The 18296-nt window shown below is 44.7% G+C and overlaps 1 protein-coding gene across 4 annotated transcripts; it reads left to right on the top strand.

The window, feature by feature from the left end:
- The first annotated feature begins 1190 nt into the window (after positions 1-1190).
- LOC135526387 (cystine/glutamate transporter-like) lies at positions 1191-17435 on the top strand. 4 transcript variants are annotated; one of them, XM_064954727.1, is made up of 13 exons: positions 1191-1479; positions 1934-2410; positions 3583-3709; positions 4665-4780; positions 4958-5083; positions 11736-11835; positions 11997-12041; positions 12150-12273; positions 12916-13019; positions 13481-13577; positions 15369-15518; positions 15798-15975; positions 16274-17435. In XM_064954727.1, exons 2-13 carry the CDS (start codon positions 2128-2130, stop codon positions 16327-16329), a joined length of 1506 nt encoding a protein of 501 aa, XP_064810799.1. In that variant the 5' UTR covers positions 1191-1479; positions 1934-2127; the 3' UTR covers positions 16330-17435. The 4 variants fall into 4 exon arrangements, with proteins under 4 accessions (XP_064810799.1, XP_064810801.1, XP_064810798.1 ...); XM_064954729.1 differs by having other exon boundaries at positions 1937-2410; XM_064954726.1 differs by lacking the exon at positions 1191-1479 and adding an exon at positions 1486-1674.
- The last annotated feature ends 861 nt before the right edge of the window (positions 17436-18296 follow it).

The following is an 18296-nucleotide window of genomic DNA, read 5'->3' on the forward strand; positions in this document are numbered from 1 at the left end:
CACACACACACACACACACACACACACACACACCGCGCACGCACGCACGCACGCACACACACACCCACATACAAACACACCGTGCACACACACACACACACAAAACACACACACACACACACAGATTAGTTAGTGTTTGTATAAGCCTCACCCTGTAGCATCAGGGTAGAGCACAAGGGAAAAGCAGAAAGGTTTTGTCCATTTTCTCTTTAATCTCTTAGTGTTGGATCCTTTAGAGACAGTGCGAACCCTCCCATTACCATAGTTGCCCTGACAAGGATAGCTTGCCTGAGGGGGAGCATTTCAAATATGCAAATACATTTTCTCTCCCCACAGAGGGAAGAGAAAAATTGAGGCTGTTCCAAACGTTTGGCTGACTAGTCTCATCGTCATGGTGACTGTCAGGCTATGACTAGGCAATATCAAACTATCCAGAATTCTCTGAAAAACAGTCACCGTTACAACGTTAAGGTAACAGGAACTAGGAACCTTTCGACACCGTTGGAGTGTTAAGCAATTGGATGATGATGAAATGTATTTCAAAGTGTTTGATTTTAAGAGAATCTCTGAATTCTTAGAATGTCTATTCATTCAAAAAAGATACAACTTCTAGATAAGTGAAAAGTTATTTTGGACAAAGAGGAAACAAATCACTGACCAAGGTTGCTTAGAATTGAGCACTAGTACACCGTAACTAAAGTGACATTGAAACTTACCTCTTTATATCATAGGAGGTTGTTGCCACCTTAATTGGGGAGAATGTGATTGTGGTAATGACTAGAGCGGAATAGGTGGAATGGTATCAAATACATCAAACACGTGGTTTCCAGGTGTATGATGCCATTCCATTTGCTCCGTTCCGGACATTATTATGACCCTCAGCAGCCTCCGGTGCCTCGGGTACATCACTCCACCTAACATATTTTGTATTCACGTATCACCTGGCTTCTCATTTGTGTCAGGCAGCTGTAATGTTGCATCATTTTCTGGCTACACCTCCCCCACACTTACTAGCATGCTACACAGTTTCCCTCTGCAGGGGTTCTCTGTTGACTCGCTGGAAGGCAGATGGAACCACCAGCATACCTTTTCAGAGCCAATAGATGGAATCACCCAGGTATGCTGGTGGTTCCATCTGCCTTCCAGTGAGTCAAAAGGGAACCCCTGTAGCACGCCCCTATAACTTTGAAACTTTGCTTGAATCAATGGGTTGTTTGCTTTTGTCATTACTTGGTTGTTAGTGTTTGCTTGGTGTGGTATTGTGTATGATCTTACTGGAAGCCGTGTGTATTCACAATTTGTGGTCAATGACAAATCCAGACCGTAGGCGTTTATGGTGATTGACATGCGTCATGTGACGTCTGAGGCGCTTGGCCAGGCAGCTAGCGTTGGGTGACAGAACCTAGTTTCCTGTTCCCCTTTTGTTTTGGGAGAACTGTGATGGAGCCTTCAAAGGGGGAGTGTGGAGTTGGCACTCAGGTGATTATTTAGATACATCCTGAGGCAGAGGGTATCAGCGAAACTCCTCTCACAACAGAAACACAACCAGACTGCTTCTTCAGGGAGACACAGGGACCAGCCAGATAATACAAGGTCTGAGAGAGAGGGAATGCTGAAGAGACAGACATAGAGCGAGGCAGACAGACAGAACTAGTGGAGGACAGACAAAAGAGGGTGAGAGAGAAAAGTGTGGGGTAGTGTAACAAAGTGGGAGAGTGAAAGAGAGATCGACTGAATGAGTGGGGCTTCAGAGCGAGATTAGGGTGTGCGTGTGTATGTGTGTCTAAGAGAGAGAGAGAAAGGGAGAGAGAGAGAGGAGAGACTATTCCCCCAGAGGTTTGGTCTAGCTCCCAGTAATAGAAGTTTATTTGCACAGCAGGACCAGTAACAACCTACTTTGTCAGAGTAACTTACTGTTCTGTCGTCCCAACAGCAGGTCACTGAAGACAGAAGGAAAAACACTAAGGTTGATTTGGGACCTAGCGTGCCAGAAGGGAGTGTGAGGGGCTTGTTTATGACATATCTTGTGTTGAAGAGAGCGCGTGTGAGAAACACTGCATGGGAGTGAGTGAGTGAGTGAGTGAGTGTGTATGTGTGTGTGGTGTGTGTGTGTAAGAGAGTTCAAGGATGACCAGGAGGTCAGTTAATGGTGAGGGGACTGGGGTGAACAACACCCCCCAAAATGGGGGACACCCAGGGGATACCCCTGTCCCAAAAGAGGACCCTGACTCCCCGCACGGAAAGGTAGAGCTTAAGAAGAAGGTGACCCTGCTTCGGGGAATCTCCATCATCATAGGGACCATCATCGGCGCGGGAATCTTCATCTCTCCCAAGGGAATCCTGAAGAACTCTGGGAGTGTTGGAATGTCTCTGGTGGTGTGGATCGCCTGTGGAGTACTGTCTCTGTTTGGTGAGTCACACGTGTTTTTCGTCACGATGACACCCCACCTCCTCAGGGAGAAAGGGAGGGAGAGTGGAGACAGACCTGAGTAAAGGTGTGCAGAGTGGTTTTATGATGCGTGTGAACTGAAGGTACGGGGAAGGAGCTTTTGTGTTTTTATTGCAGTTCAGTCTATTGGGTTACGACTCCCTTGCTTCCCCTTTGTTGAAGACACTAGAGCTGATGCCTTCTTAAACAAAGTGCTAAACTTGTAAAGCAGCTTTTCTTGAGACAATGAGTGTGATTTCTTGAGACAATGAGTGTGATTTAAAGCTTAGGGGGATGGATGAACTTTGTTAACTGTCTGCTGCTATGGGAAAGCTTCCACTTCTACCCTAGTATTATTTCATCATGAAACTGTAATTACAGCAGCGTTATTGTAGCTACTGCCTTCTAACTAACCATCAAACTGCTGAAACCTCAATTACCCTTTACGTTAACCTATCTTGCATTTTCTCTTTCTCTCTCTCGCTCTGACGCACGCACACACAGACAGACACACACAAGTGGATGCGCACTCACTAACTCACTCACTCACTCACTCACTCACTCACTCACTCACTCACTCACTCACTCACTCACTCACTCACTCACTCTGTAGGATCTTAAAGGGATACTCCTTACCCAGAGTCAGATGTACGCGTGGATACCATTTTTATTTCTCTGCAACTAGTAGGAAGGAAGTTAGCAGTAGTTTGTGAGTCAATGCTAACTAACTTCCTTCATATTGCACGCAGACATGTTAAAATGACAAAATCTTACAGTGTCCCTGTAATTTGACCAATACTGTCACAGCAAAATAATCCTACAGCAACATAATTTTAACATTTATGTTTCTTGAGCAGTGGCTAGGCTATTAACTGGCCAAAAGTAGGCTACATGAAAAGTGCAATAATGTTAATATAGCCACGTGTTAGTGTTGGTATTCTGTCAATTTATGTAAATCACAAAGCTCATCTGCATCTCCTGGAAAATTCTCAGCAAAAACAGGGATGAAATTTAGGTCCTACAGACCTGTGCAATGCATACAATGAAAAATACAAGGAATCACATTTTCCTCTTACAGTAGCCACTTACCTGTTTGTTGTTGTAGATGGGTAGCCAGTTTCCTGTCCTAAACCTTTCCCTCTCTCCTATCCCAGGGGCCCTGTCCTATGCAGAGCTGGGAACCAGCATCAAGAAATCTGGAGGACATTACACCTATATTCTGGAGGCCTTTGGACCACAGATGGCCTTCATACGTCTCTGGGCTGACATCATTGCCATCAGGTGTGTGTGTGTGTGAAAGTATTTATTGTGTGTGTATCTTGTATGTGTGTTTGCGCGTGTGTGTGTGTGACAGAGACAGAGGCAGGAAGTTGGGTAGACACTTGCAATACAGTGTGTGCACATCACTCTATACTGTCTGTTTGTGAGAAGGGGAGGGGCATTCTAGCGTTCATCTCAGCGTTGTACAGGTAGTAAAGCCTCTCTGATACCATCCTGGTCCGTTGATACCCGTGTTAGCAGAGCAGTGTAAACAAACCTGCTATACTATACTGTACTACAGAGTATCATCGGGCTAGGGGGGACATATGGTTTTGGGTATATGGGAAATGAACAGTGATCGGGGATGAGCCCACAGACTGGGAAACAGTTATTAGATTCTTATTAGATCAATAGAAAACACTGGAATTGATTCACTTCCACGTGTGGAAGAAATGTGTGTTTGCTATTTTGGATGCTTAGTGTGTACGTCTACCTGCTGTGTAGTGTAATAATGTCTCAGTGTTATGAGAATTAAGTTTGACGGTTATTAGCTTCTACATGCCTGACCAGATTTGTTCCAGATATTCTGAATACATAAGATTTTCCATTTCATTCTGGACACAGAGTACCTTTAGTTATATGCATTTACTCAATGTACTTTATTTCTATTGTATCCATTTCATATCAATAATAATCATATATATTTTTGTATGTTTTTTTTGTCCCAACTGAACCTAACAGACATCTTTGAGTTACTGAATATCAGTATTAACAGTTAATTGACTGTTATAAACATGTGTGAGGTTGTGTAAGACAGGTCAGTTAGAGGTCAAATGCTCCCCAACACTCTGAACAGTGCATGGGGCCCCAGATCTCACAGCTTTGTGGGTCAGCATTTCCGGTCGATGTGTTTGCTGCATGTGTATTTTTGGGTCAGTGTTTTGGGGCCTGTGTGTGATGGTGTTGTTTGTTCTAGACCTGCAGGGTTGGCAGTGATATCCCTGGCCTTCGGACAATATATCCTGGAGCCCATATTCATGCCGTGTGGAGTGCCAGAGATTGCTATCAAACTGGCCACCTCTATAGGAATAAGTATGTCTAAGATTTATGCTACAGTATTTTATTGAATTGAACAAACGTTTGGAATATAGGATTTTAGTGCTTATCAGTGAGATGGTTCAGCTGAATGTAAGATACCGGTCAGTTTCCCATAAAGTATGTGTGTGTTTGTGTTTGTGTGTGTGTGTGTGTGTGTGTACTACTCCACAGCGTCAGTGATGTATCTCAACAGTATGAGTACGAGCTGGACAAACAGGATTCAGATCTTCCTCACTTTCTGCAAGCTGCTGGCTGTCGCCACCATCATCGTACCTGGCCTCTATATGCTCTTCAAAGGTTAGCCTTCGTCATCCTCATCATCATCCTCATCTTCATCATCACCATCATCATCCTCATCCTTCTCATCCTCACATTAATCATCATCTTCATCACATTCATCCTCATCATCACTATTATTATCCTCATCATTTTCATCATCCTCTTTTTCGCATCCATCATCACCATCATCATCCTCATCATTCTCATCGTCACATTTATCCTCATTGTCATTATCATGTTCATCCTTATCATCATCCTCATTATCACATTAATCATCATCATCATCATCATGACATTCATCCTCATCATCATTATCATCCTCATTATCATCATTATCACATGAATCATCATCCTCATCATCACCACCACCATCATCATATATTTTACACTGGATGAAAACAATACAAAATGGCATGCTTATGCTCACATCACATTGAATCTGACACTCTTTCTTGGCTCTCATCAAAAACCTCGAAACCCCGTTTGTGGTATAGGGTTATATTTGTTTGTTTGTTACAGGGACATTCCACAGATAACAGGTGTACTTTAACTAGACGATTAAACGCAGCTCCACGGTGTGTAATGGCTACAGAGTACCTGTTCGACACTTTACAGGCTATAATAACTACAGAGTGGCTGCAGGCCTATACATAGCTAACAGACTTTTAGAGGGTTATTATCTGCCCCTTTGGAAGTGTGTTCCATTAGACAGAAATACACTACATATGTGTGTATTGTATTGGAATGCTCTTGGGGGTGCATTCTTACACATACCCATGCTGATATACTTAGAAAAATGCACCTAGTCAAACAATCAACTAGAATCGATATTCTTTGGTGTTTGTGTAATCCCTTCTTATGTGTGTGTCTCACGCTGTGGGTATGTGTGTGTGTGTCTCACTCTGTGTGTGTGTGTGTGTGTATGTCTCACTCTGTGTGTGTGTGTGTCACACTCTGTGTGTGTGTGTGTGTCTTGCTCTGTGTGTGTCTGTCTCACTCTGTGTGTGTGTGTGTGTGTGTGTGTGTGTGTGTGTGTGTGTGTGAGTGCGTGTCTCACTCTGTGTGTGTGTGTGTGTGTATGTCTCACTCTGTGTGTGTGTCTGTGTCTCGCTCTGTGTGTCTGTCTCACTATGTGTGTGTGTGTGTCTCACTCTGTGTGTGTGTGTCTCACTCTGTGTGTGTGTGTGTGTGTGTGTGTCTCACTCTGTGTACGTGTGTGTCTCACTCTGTGTGTGTTTGTCTCACTCTATGTGTGTGTGTGTCTCACTATGTGTGTGTGTGCGTGTGTCTCACTCTGTGTGTGTGTGTGTCTCACTCTGTGTGTGTCTCACTCTGTGTGTGTGTGTCTCACTCTGTGGGTGTGTGTCTCACTCTGTGGGTGTGTGTCTCACTCTGTGTGTGTGTGTCTCACTCTGTGTGTGTGTGTGTGTCACACTCTGTGTGTGTGTGTCTCCTCTGTGGCTCACTCTGTGTGTGTGTGTGTCTCACTGTGTGTGTGTGTGTGTCTCACTCTGTGTGTGTGTGTCTCCTCTGTGTGTGTGTCTCACTCTGTGTGTGTGTGTCTCACTCTCTGTGTGTGTGTGTTTCACTCTGTGTGTGTGTGTCTCACTCGGTGTGTGTGTGTCTCACTCTGTGTGTGTGTGTCTCACTCTGTGTGTGTGTGTGTGTGTGTGTGTGTCTCACTCTGTGGGTGTGTGTGTCTCACTCTGTGTGTGTGTGTCTCACTCTGTGTGTGTCACACTCTGTGTGTGTGTGTGTGTCTCACTCTGTGTGTGTGTGTCTCACTCTGTGTGTGTGTGCGTGTGTGTGTCTCACTCTGTGTGTGTGTGTGTCTCAATCTGTGTGTGTCTCAATCTGTGTGTGTGTGTGTCTCACTGTGTGTGTGTGTGTGTGTGTCTCACTCTGTGTGTGTGTCTCACTCTGTGTGTGTGTTTGTGTCTCACTCTGTGTGTGTGAGTGTGTCTCACTCTGTGTGTGTGTGTCTCACACTGTGTGTGTGTGTGTGTCTCACACTGTGTGTGTGTCTCACTCTGTGTGTGTGTGTCTCACTCTGTGTGTGTGTCAGTGTGTCTCAATCTGTGTGTGTGTGTCTCACTCTGTGTGTGTGTGTGTCTCACTCTGTGTGTGTGTGTCTCACTCTGTGTGTGTGTGTGTGTCTCACTCTGTGTGTGCGTGTGTGTGTGTCTCACTCTGTGTGTATATCTCACTCTGTGTGTGTGTGTGTGTGTCACACTCTGTGTGTGTGTGTCTCATTCTCTGTGTGTGTGTGTGTCTCACTCTCTGTGTGTGTGTGTCTCACTCTGTATGTGTGTGTCTCACTCTGTGTGTGTGTGTGTTTGTGTGTGTGTGTGTGTCACTCTGTGGGTGTGTGCGTATAACTCTGTGTGTGTGTGTGTCTCACTCTCTGTGTGTGTGTGTGTCACTCTGTGGGTGTGTGTGTGTTTCACGCTGTGTGTGTGTGTCTCACTCGGTGTGTGTGTGTCTCACTCTGTGTGTGTGTGTCTCACTCTCTGTGTGTGTGTGTGTGTGTGTCTCACTCTGTGGGTGTGTGTGTCTCACTCTGTGTGTGTGTGTGTCTCACTCTGTGTGTGTCACACTCTGTGTGTGTGTGTGTGTCTCACTCTGTGTGTGTGTGTGTCTCAATCTGTGTGTGTCTCAATCTGTGTGTGTGTGTGTCTCACTGTGTGTGTGTGTGTGTGTCTCACTCTGTGTGTGTGTCTCACTCTGTGTGTGTGTTTGTGTCTCACTCTGTGTGTGTGAGTGTGTCTCACTCTGTGTGTGTGTGTCTCATACTGTGTGTGTGTGTGTCTCACACTGTGTGTGTGTCTCACTCTGTGTGTGTGTGTCTCACTCTGTGTGTGTGTCAGTGTGTCTCAATCTGTGTGTGTGTGTCTCACTCTGTGTGTGTGTGTCTCACTCTGTGTGTGTGTGTCTCACTCTGTGTGTGTGTGTGTGTCTCACTCTGTGTGTGCGTGTGTGTGTGTCTCACTCTGTGTGTATATCTCACTCTGTGTGTGTGTGTGTGTCACACTCTGTGTGTGTGTGTCTCATTCTGTGTGTGTGTGTGTGTCTCACTCTCTGTGTGTGTGTGTCTCACTCTGTATGTGTGTGTCTCACTCTGTGTGTGTGTGTGTTTGTGTGTGTGTGTGTGTGTCTCACACTGTGGGTGTGTGCGTATACCTCTGTGTGTGTGTGTGTCTCACTCTCTGTGTGTGTGTGTGTCACTCTGTGGGTGTGTGTGTGTGTCACTCTGTGTGTGTGTCACTCTGTGTGTGTGTCACTCTGTGTGTGTGTGTGTGTCTCACTCTGTGTGTGTGTGTGTGTCTCAATCTGTCTGTGTGTCTCACTCTATGTGTGTGTCTCACTCTGTGTGTGTGTGTCTCACTCTGTGTGTGTCTGTGTCTCACTCTGTGTGTGTGTGTGTGTGTTTGTGTCTCACTCGGTGTGTGTGTTTGTGTCTCACTCTGTGTGTGTGTGTGTGTCTCACTCTGTGTGTGCGTGTGTGTGTGTCTCACTCTGTGTGTATATCTCACTCTGTGTGTGTGTGTGTGTGTCACACTCTCTGTGTGTGTGTGTCTCACTCTGTATGTGTGTGTCTCACTCTGTGTGTGTGTGTGTTTGTGTGTGTGTGTGTGTCTCACTCTCTGTGTGTGTGTGTGTCACTCTGTGGGTGTGTGTGTCTCACTCTGTGTGTGTGTCTCACTCTGTGTGTGTGTGTGTCTCACTCTGTGTGTGTGTCAGTGTGTCTCAATCTGTGTGTGTGTGTCTCACTCTGTGTGTGTGTGTGTCTCACTCTGTGTGTGTGTGTGTCTCACTCTGTGTGTGTGTGTGTGTCTCACTCTGTGTGTGCGTGTGTGTCTCACTCTGTGTGTGTGTCTCACTCTGTGTGTGAGTTTGTGTCTCACTCTGTGTGTGTGAGTGTGTCTCACTCTGTGTGTGTGAGTGTGTCTCACTCTGTGTGTGTGTGTCTCACACTGTGTGTGTGTGTGTCTCACTCTGTGTGTGTGTGTCTCACTCTGTGTGTGTGTCAGTGTGTCTCAATCTGTGTGTGTGTGTCTCACTCTGTGTGTGTGTGTGTCTCACTCTGTGTGTGTGTGTCTCACTCTGTGTGTGTGTGTCTCACTCTGTGTGTGCGTGTGTGTGTGTCTCACTCTGTGTGTATATCTCACTCTGTGTGTGTGTGTGTGTGTCACACTCTGTGTGTGTGTGTCTCATTCTGTGTGTGTGTGTGTGTCTCACTCTCTGTGTGTGTGTGTCTCACTCTGTATGTGTGTGTCTCACTCTGTGTGTGTGTGTGTTTGTGTGTGTGTGTGTGTGTCTCACTCTGTGGGTGTGTGCGTATAACTCTGTGTGTGTGTGTGTCTCACTCTCTGTGTGTGTGTGTGTCACTCTGTGGGTGTGTGTGTGTCTCACTCTGTGTGTGTGTCACTCTGTGTGTGTGTGTGTCTCACTCTGTGTGTGTGTGTGTGTCTCAATCTGTCTGTGTGTCTCACTCTATGTGTGTGTCTCACTCTGTGTGTGTGTGTCTCACTCTGTGTGTGTCTGTGTCTCACTCTGTGTGTGTGTGTGTGTGTTTGTGTCTCACTCGGTGTGTGTGTTTGTGTCTCACTCTGTGTGTGTGTGTGTGTCTCACTCTGTGTGTGCGTGTGTGTGTCTCACTCTGTGTGTATATCTCACTCTGTGTGTGTGTGTGTGTGTGTGTCACACTCTCTGTGTGTGTGTGTCTCACTCTGTATGTGTGTGTCTCACTCTGTGTGTGTGTGTGTTTGTGTGTGTGTGTGTGTGTCTCACTCTCTGTGTGTGTGTGTGTCACTCTGTGGGTGGGTGTGTCTCACTCTGTGTGTGTGTCTCACTCTGTGTGTGTGTGTGTCTCACTCTGTGTGTGTGTCAGTGTGTCTCAATCTGTGTGTGTGTGTCTCACTCTGTGTGTGTGTGTGTCTCACTCTGTGTGTGTGTGTGTCTCACTCTGTGTGTGTGTGTGTGTCTCACTCTGTGTGTGCGTGTGTGTGTGTCTCACTCTGTGTGTATATCTCACTCTGTGTGTGTGTGTGTCACACTCTGTGTGTGTGTGTCTCATTCTGTGTGTGTGTGTGTGTCTCACTCTCTGTGTGTGTGTGTCTCACTCTGTATGTGTGTGTCTCACTCTGTGTGTGTGTGTGTTTGTGTGTGTGTGTGTGTCTCACTCTGTGGGTGTGTGCGTATAACTCTGTGTGTGTGTGTGTGTGTCTCACTCTCTGTGTGTGTGTGTCACTCTGTGGGTGTGTGTGTCTCACTCTGTGTGTGTGTCACTCTGTGTGTGTGTGTGTGTCTCACTATGTGTGTGTGTGTCTCAATCTGTGTGTGTGTCTCACTCTATGTGTGTGTCTCACTCTGTGTGTGTGTGTCTCACTCTGTGTGTGTCTGTGTCTCACTCTGTGTGTGTGTGTGTGTGTGTTTGTGTCTCACTCGGTGTGTGTGTTTGTGTCTCACTCTGTGTGTGTGTGTGTCTCACTCTGTGTGTGCGTGTGTGTGTGTCTCACTCTGTGTGTATATCTCACTCTGTGTGTGTGTGTGTGTGTCACACTCTGTGTGTGTGTGTCTCATTCTGTGTGTGTGTGTGTGTCTCACTCTCTGTGTGTGTGTGTCTCACTCTGTATGTGTGTGTCTCACTCTGTGTGTGTGTGTGTTTGTGTGTGTGTGTGTGTGTCTCACTCTGTGGGTGTGTGCGTATAACTCTGTGTGTGTGTGTGTGTCTCACTCTCTGTGTGTGTGTGTGTCACTCTGTGGGTGTGTGTGTCTCACTCTGTGTGTGTGTCACTCTGTGTGTGTGTGTGTCTCACTCTGTGTGTGTGTGTGTGTGTGTGTGTCTCAATCTGTGTGTGTGTCTCACTCTATGTGTGTGTCTCACTCTGTGTGTGTGTGTCTCACTCTGTGTGTGTCTGTGTCTCACTCTGTGTGTGTGTGTGTGTATGTTTGTGTCTCACTCTGTGTGTGTGTGTGTCTCACTCTGTGTGTATGTGTGTCTCACTCTGTGTGTGTGTGTCTCAATCTGTGTGTGTGTGTGTCTCACTCTGTGTGTGTGTCTCACTCTGTGTGTGTCTCACTCTGTGTGTGTGTCACTCTGTGTGTGTGTGTGTGTCTCACTCTGTGTGTGTGTGTGTCTCACTCTGTGTGTGTGTCACTCTGTGTGTGTGTGTCTCACTCTGTGTGTGTGTCACTCTGTGTGTGTGTGTGTCTCACTCTGTGTGTGTGTGTGTCTCACTCTGTGTGTGTGTCACTCTGTGTGTGTGTGTGTGTCTCACTCTGTGTGTGTGTGTGTCTCACTCTGTGTGTGTGTGTCTCACTCTGTGTGTGTGTCTCACTCTCTGAGTGTGTGTCTCACTGTGTGTGTGTGTGTGTCACATTCTGTGTGTGTGTCTCACTCTGTGTGTCTGTCTCACTGTGTGTGTGTGTGTCTCACTCTCTGTGTGTGTGTGTCTCACTCTCTGTGTGTGTGTCTCACTCTGTGAGTGTGTGTCTCACTGTGTGTGTGTGTGTGTCACATTCTGTGTGTGTGTCTCACTCTGTGTGTCTGTCTCACTGTGTGTGTGTGTGTCTCACTCTCTGTGTGTGTGTGTCTCACTCTCTGTGTGTGTGTGTGTGTCATTCTGTGTGTGTGTGTGTGTCTCACTCTGTGTTTGTGTGCACACAGGGGAGACTAGGAACTTTGAGAATGCGTTTGAGGTCAGTAATATCAAGCTCACAGGTCTTCCTCTGGCCTTCTACTCTGGGATGTACGCCTATTCTGGGTGGTAGGTATGGACTTCTTATAACGTGACTAGCTCGTATATCTAATTCTAGGTGACACTTTGCATGAAGCCAACAGGTATAATGCATTATTGACTTGTCATGAGCTCTTGTTATCTATATCCTAATTTCATATTGTTGTAAATCTCTAACTTTTATCCAACAGGTTTTACCTTAACTTTGTGACTGAGGAAGTGGAGAATCCAGAAAAGTGAGTTTTTCATTTCATATCTCATTTACACAGGTTTGCCTCATCGTAAGGTGAGATCAAGTTATATTTTGATTGGGTTGTCGGTCTCAAATTTGTACATATCCTCAGGACTGTGCCATTGGCCATCTGTATCTCCATGGCGATAGTCACTTCCTGCTACGTGCTGACCAATGTGGCGTACTACACTGTAATGTCAGCAGAGGAGCTGTTGGCCTCACAATCCGTCGCCGTGGTAAGGCACCTAACAAACTCTCTGTCTATCGGCCAATTTCATTGACACTGATCTTACTGCATCCCCCCCCCCCCCCCCCCCCCCCCCCCGAGTCCTATAGATTTCTGTGTGTGATGTATTGATACACTTGAGGTGTAATGACTGCAGTCTTAGACCTCGTTCATCTGGGCCTAATTCTATCTAGCTCTGAGGAGTGACTGATCAGCGGTGTTGCTTTCCTGCACTCTAAACTGCTCTTAACCTTTCGTCATTAGTGGGACGCCAAGCCCAACACCTATGCTTCCCAGTATGGCCTAATGTGATTTCACACAGTCCATCCTTCTCAATAATAATTACATTAGGTCCAGTGTAAATTGCATAGTCTTAGACAGAGCCTAAAATTAGTCTGCACGCTGTTCTCCGGCCAGTTTGGTGTCGGGGGAGATTCATTCACTAAAAGGGCTCTGATCTGATCAGTTTGTTTCATTACAGTTTAAAAGGTCGGTGATGCTGCTTTTAAGGAAAGACTGAATGTATTTAGCTACCTATGTTCTTAAACTAGATGTTCAGTGAATTGAGAATCTTTCTCTGTATCTCTTTGTCCCTGTTTGGTTCATAGTATTTCTCTCTCTCTCTCTCTCTCTCTCTCTGTTTTGTGTGCAGACATTTGCAGAGAAGACGATGGGGAACTTTTCAGTGGCAGTGCCGGTATTTGTAGCCTTGTCGTGCTTCGGTACGATGAACGGCTGCTTGTTCGCTTTCTCAAGGTGGGCTGCGTCAACACAGGTGTCAAACCACACAGCCTTGGCTAGCTTTTCCTGCCAAGGAGAATGACAAAATGCCTTCCCTCCCTGACACACAACTGTGCGTGAGGAATCTCAACACTTTTTTTTTCATTCAACTGCCAAACAGTGTTATGCAGAAGTTTGGATGTGGAGGTCGAACATAGATTACGCAGTATAGTGTTATAGTGAAAACAAAATAGCTGACATTGCTTTACTGAGACACCAACTTTAATAGAGGAATAACAAAAGAGTGAGTTCTTGGGCTCCGTACTACTATGTCTGACCCTGTAAAACAACACATTTCACTGCATCTGTCCAGTGTATGTGACAATAATACAGTATATATTTTTTTGTGCTTTTTTTTGGCTCTGATGATGATGAAGTGTTGTTTTTGATAGTATTTCACATTTTCTCATGTAACCCTGAAGTGTTGGTCATTCTAGAATGTTTTATGTGGCGTCACGAGAAGGCCATCTCCCTGAGGTTCTGTCCATGATCCACGTCCGCAGACACACACCTTTGGCAGCCGTCATCATTCTGGTCAGATAAACATTTTTTTTAAATACACACAGATCAGGGACCGGATTCACAAAACCTTAAGAAACAATTTCTTCTTCACTGTCATTTTTTCCTTAACTGTAGACTTAAGAAGAAAGTTAAGCAAAGTTGCTATTGCTCAAAAATGTTATTGGAAATGTTCTTGCGCTGTTTCTTATGTTATGTTTCTTATGTTAAGCACAAGGTTAAGAAGAAATTAGATTTTTTTTAAATTAAGTTCTTGGAAGCTAAACCTTTGTCTTAAACTCAGGGCAGTGAGAGAAAAAGCTCATGAAAGCAATTGACCATGTTTAATTCACACAAACTTTATCTGAATGTTTCAATATTGATTATTTTAAACAGGTTTTAGAACCGTAATCTCAGTAAGAAATATGCTAAAATGATTGCCATTGCTATATAGCTAAATTGGTTGCCTAGCAACACACATCTTAAGAAGATTTGTTAGAAGTTCATGAGAAAATCATTCAATCTTAAGATATTGTTGAGGAATTGCACTTACGAATGAACTTCGTATTTCTTCTCTTAACTCTTGATACTCCCCATCCCGGATCCGGGATCGTGAATAAAGCCTCAGGCTCATTAGCATAACGCAACGTTAACGATTTCTGAAAATCGCAAATAAAATGAAAATAATGCGCCTGCTCTCAAGCTTAGCCTTTTCTTAACAACACTGTCATCTCAGATTTTCAAAATATGCTTTTGAACCATAGCAAATCAATCATTTGTGTAAGAGTATTGCAAGCTAGCTTAGCATTTTGAGTAGCATTTAGCACGCAACATTTTCACAAAAACCAGATAACCAAATAAATAAAATCATTTACCTTTGAAGAGCTTCGGATGTTTTCAATGAGGAGACTCTCAGTTACATAGCAAATGTTCAGTTTTTCCTGAAAGAATCTTTGTGTAGGATAAATCGCTCCGTTTTGTACATCACAGTTGGCTACCGAAACGAACCGAAAATTCAGTCACCAAAACGTCAAACTTTTTCCGAATTAACTCCACAATATCGACCGAAACATGGCAAACGTGGTTTAGAATCAATCCTCAAGGTGTTTTTTCACATATCTCTTCATTGATATGCAGTTCGTGGAAGCCTGCTTTCCCCTCAGAATCGCATGGAAAAATACCAGCAGCTGAAAATGACTCACCAATTTCGACGGAGGACACCGGGCGGACACCTGGAAAATGTAGTCTCTTATGGTCAATCTTCCAATGATATGCCTACAAATACGTCACAATGCTGCAGACACCTTGGGGAAACGACAGAAAGGGCAGGCTCATTCCTCTCGCATTCACAGCCATATAAGGAGACAATGGAAAATGGAGCCTCAAAAATCCTGCTGATTTCCTGGTTGCCGTTTCATCTTGGTTTTGCCTGTAGCTCCCGTTCTAGGGCACCCACAGACAATATCTTTGCAGTTCTGGAAAATTCAGAGTGTTTTCTTTCCAAAGCTATCAATATGCATAGTCGAGCATCTTTTTGTGACAAAATATCTTGTTTAAAACGGGAACGTTTTTCATCCAAAAATGAAATTGCGCCCCCAGAGTTTCAAGAGGTTATTAAGAAGCGTCTTAAATTTTTGCAAATCTGTGAATCTGGGCCCTGTTCTTTACAATTAATCCTTTGCATTCCTTCCTGTACTCATCGTTTGCATGTTTAACTGTTAACATGCTTTGTGGTTACCTTTTAGCATCTGTACGTAATCCTCATTGGATTCGTGTGTGTTCTCTGCGTGTGTGTATGTGTGTTCTTTCTCTGTGTGTGTCCTCCAGTACCCTATGACGGTGTTCCAGGTGTTTGTGGGAGATATCTACAGCATATTGAACTTCATGAGCTTCCTCCGCTGGCTTTTCATTGGTGTGGCTGTGCTGGGCCTCATCTACATGAGATACACACGCCCTGACATGCCACGTCCTTTCAAGGTCAGTCCAACACACGTGAACACATCAATACCCACATACACGCACAGACAGGCATCACAGACACACATTCACATACACACGTCAATGATGACGCCTCTCCTTCGGTGCCACTTCATGCGGCTGTGGAGGCCGATTCAGGAGTCGCAGATAATCAAGCATCTTGCACACATGGACACACAAATAGAGCATGGGTCTGTCTGATGGCTGTCTTAGTCAACTAATGAACGCTTTACGGAATTGATCCTTGAGTCCTTTGTACTTCTTTGTCTTTCTCCCCAGGTTCCTCTTTTCATTCCAGCCATTTTCTCCTTCACCTGCTTCTTCATGGTGTTCCTCTCTCTCTACTCCGACCCCGTCAACACAGGGATAGGATTCGCCATCTCACTAACAGGAATCCCAGCCTACTATATCTTCATTGTGTTTGACCGCAGACCCAAGTGGCTACAGAAGAGTTTAGGTAACACGCTACCTACACGTAGGAGCCATTACATGGACTTTACATAACAGTGAAAATCATACATACTACTGACATACGGACTGCAAAGGATTGATCAGTGCTTCAGTGGACCATGAAACTATACATGCATTGATTACCATAACATATAAGCAATTTCCAAAACATTTTCTGCATTGCATCCTATTGTAATTGCTGCATTAATACCAGTAATGTGTCCATTTGGACACTTTGCAAATAATCTTATCCTAACCACAATGGTATCATAATTGTTTTTCTGTGTATTTTATTCTGTCGTCAGATTCCTTTAACAGATCTGTCCAGATCATCCTGGAGGTGATCCCAGCAGAACACTGACACCAGACCAGATCCCCACACCAGATCCGTATTTATGATCATCCACACTACAGGAGAACAGGATTGGGTGTATGAGTGGAATGGTATCAAATACATTAAACACATGGTTTCCAGGTGTTTGAAGCCATTCCATTTGCTCTGTTCAGGCCATATGCTTTTGAGCTGTCCTCTCCTCAGCAGCCTCATGTGCTCCGCACCCAAGGACATCACACCGATGGCCTCTTCTATTGTATCATTTCACATTATACATTATTATGAGTCTCCCATCCTGCTGACCTTATCTAGGCAGGCTTCATTTCACATTACCAATTCAAACCGCCTGAATACTCTCTTCTCTCCTCACCCAAGTATTTTAAATGGAGTGGCCAGGCAGGCAGGGAGGTGAGGCTGTGTGCTTTGTGTGTGTCCCTGTGTGGGATTTGTAGGTAATCCATCTCTGTAACCACTACCCTACGGCTCCAGTGTGCAGTGGGAGCCCAGCCTCTTAGAAATGCAACAGCTTTGACTGTTGATAATATTCCAGGGAATCCTTGTAAGCTTGGAGTATAACTATCTTTGGCTACAATCGAAGTTATATTTGTGTCATTGTTAGCGTTAGCCATAATTACAGCTAGTGTTAGCTACATTCAGATCTAGCTTCAGTCATTGTTACACCTAGCATTAGCCACAATCACAGCTAGCATTAAGTCAAAGTCATCACTAGCATTAGCCACTGCTAGCATTAGTATTCCACGGGATACTCAGTTTTCACCAGATCATTCAGGATGTACACAGTATGTACTGTAGGCTACCCATTGTTATTTCTATATTTTAGGAAATAAAGACAGATCTGTGAGTGTTAATTGATGTATGTTCTATAGTCTGAGTAAGAAAAGCACTCCCTTCAAATATGTAAACATCATTAGAGCAGTAAAGTGTGATTCATACTCAATCTACAGATGCCTGTGAAACGTGATGTCCTTACACAAATGACAACTAACACAAATGGGATACACTTTTATATTGAAACTTTTTTTGAAAACACGTATGTTTAGAAATGATGTCCTGCATAACCTGAGAAAAACTCATCTGATTTCATGGAAAATAAAAATCTGAGAGAAACTCTACTTTTGGATTCTGCAGACAATGAACGAAACAATTTGCACAAGGAATAAACATTTTATTTTCACTTGGTGGAGATGGAAACCTGAAGAGACTGCGTATAAAACAGTTTCCACACCATGTGCAGAATCTGTGTGTGTGTGTGTGTGTGTTTGCATGTTCTCTGGCTTAATTTAAGCCTCAAACGCGCTGGGCAGAAGAGCTCTATTACCACAGATGATTCACACCAGGATTATTCAAGCTGTGAAACCAAAAGAAACCCTTTCCATCGAGAAACACACACACACTCAAACACACACACACACACACACACACACACACACACACACACACACACACACACACACACACACACACACACACACACACACACACACACACACACACACACACACACACACACACTCAAACACACTCAAACACACTCAAACACACACACACACACACACACACACACACACACACACACACACACACACACACACACACACACACACACACACACACACACACACACACACACACACACACACACACACACACACACACACACGCTCGCTGTATGCCAGGATGCTGGCTGGGTACCAGAGGCTAATGCTCTCACACACACATGTGAGTGAGCACACTGCCAGAGTGCTGGCTAGTAGCCCAGAGTAGAGACAGAAAGAGAGCATCCCCCTGCTACTGCACAGCCAGGACCAGGCACATTGCCCAACTGAGAGAGAGAGCTAGTGTGTGTGTGTGTGTGTCTGCATTCCCATCTTACTAAGATGACTTGCATATCGTGCATTATATTGAGAAGTTGCCTAGAAACATATGGCTAGATCATGTTGACACATGAAATGACTTCATTTAGTTACAATCTC

Source organism: Oncorhynchus masou, chromosome 32, assembly GCF_036934945.1.
Source record: "Oncorhynchus masou masou isolate Uvic2021 chromosome 32, UVic_Omas_1.1, whole genome shotgun sequence".
Lineage (NCBI taxonomy): Eukaryota > Metazoa > Chordata > Actinopteri > Salmoniformes > Salmonidae > Oncorhynchus > Oncorhynchus masou.

Excerpts from the sequence above, each read along its gene's own strand:
- LOC135526387 (XM_064954727.1), top strand. The coding sequence starts at position 2,128 with ATGACCAGGAGGTCAGTTAATGGTGAGGGGACTGGGGTGAACAACACC. Across the intron at positions 4,781-4,957 it reads GGCCACCTCTATAGGAATAA|CGTCAGTGATGTATCTCAAC; the intron begins GTATGTCTAAGA and ends ACTACTCCACAG. Across the intron at positions 11,836-11,996 it reads ATGTACGCCTATTCTGGGTG|GTTTTACCTTAACTTTGTGA; the intron begins GTAGGTATGGAC and ends TTTATCCAACAG.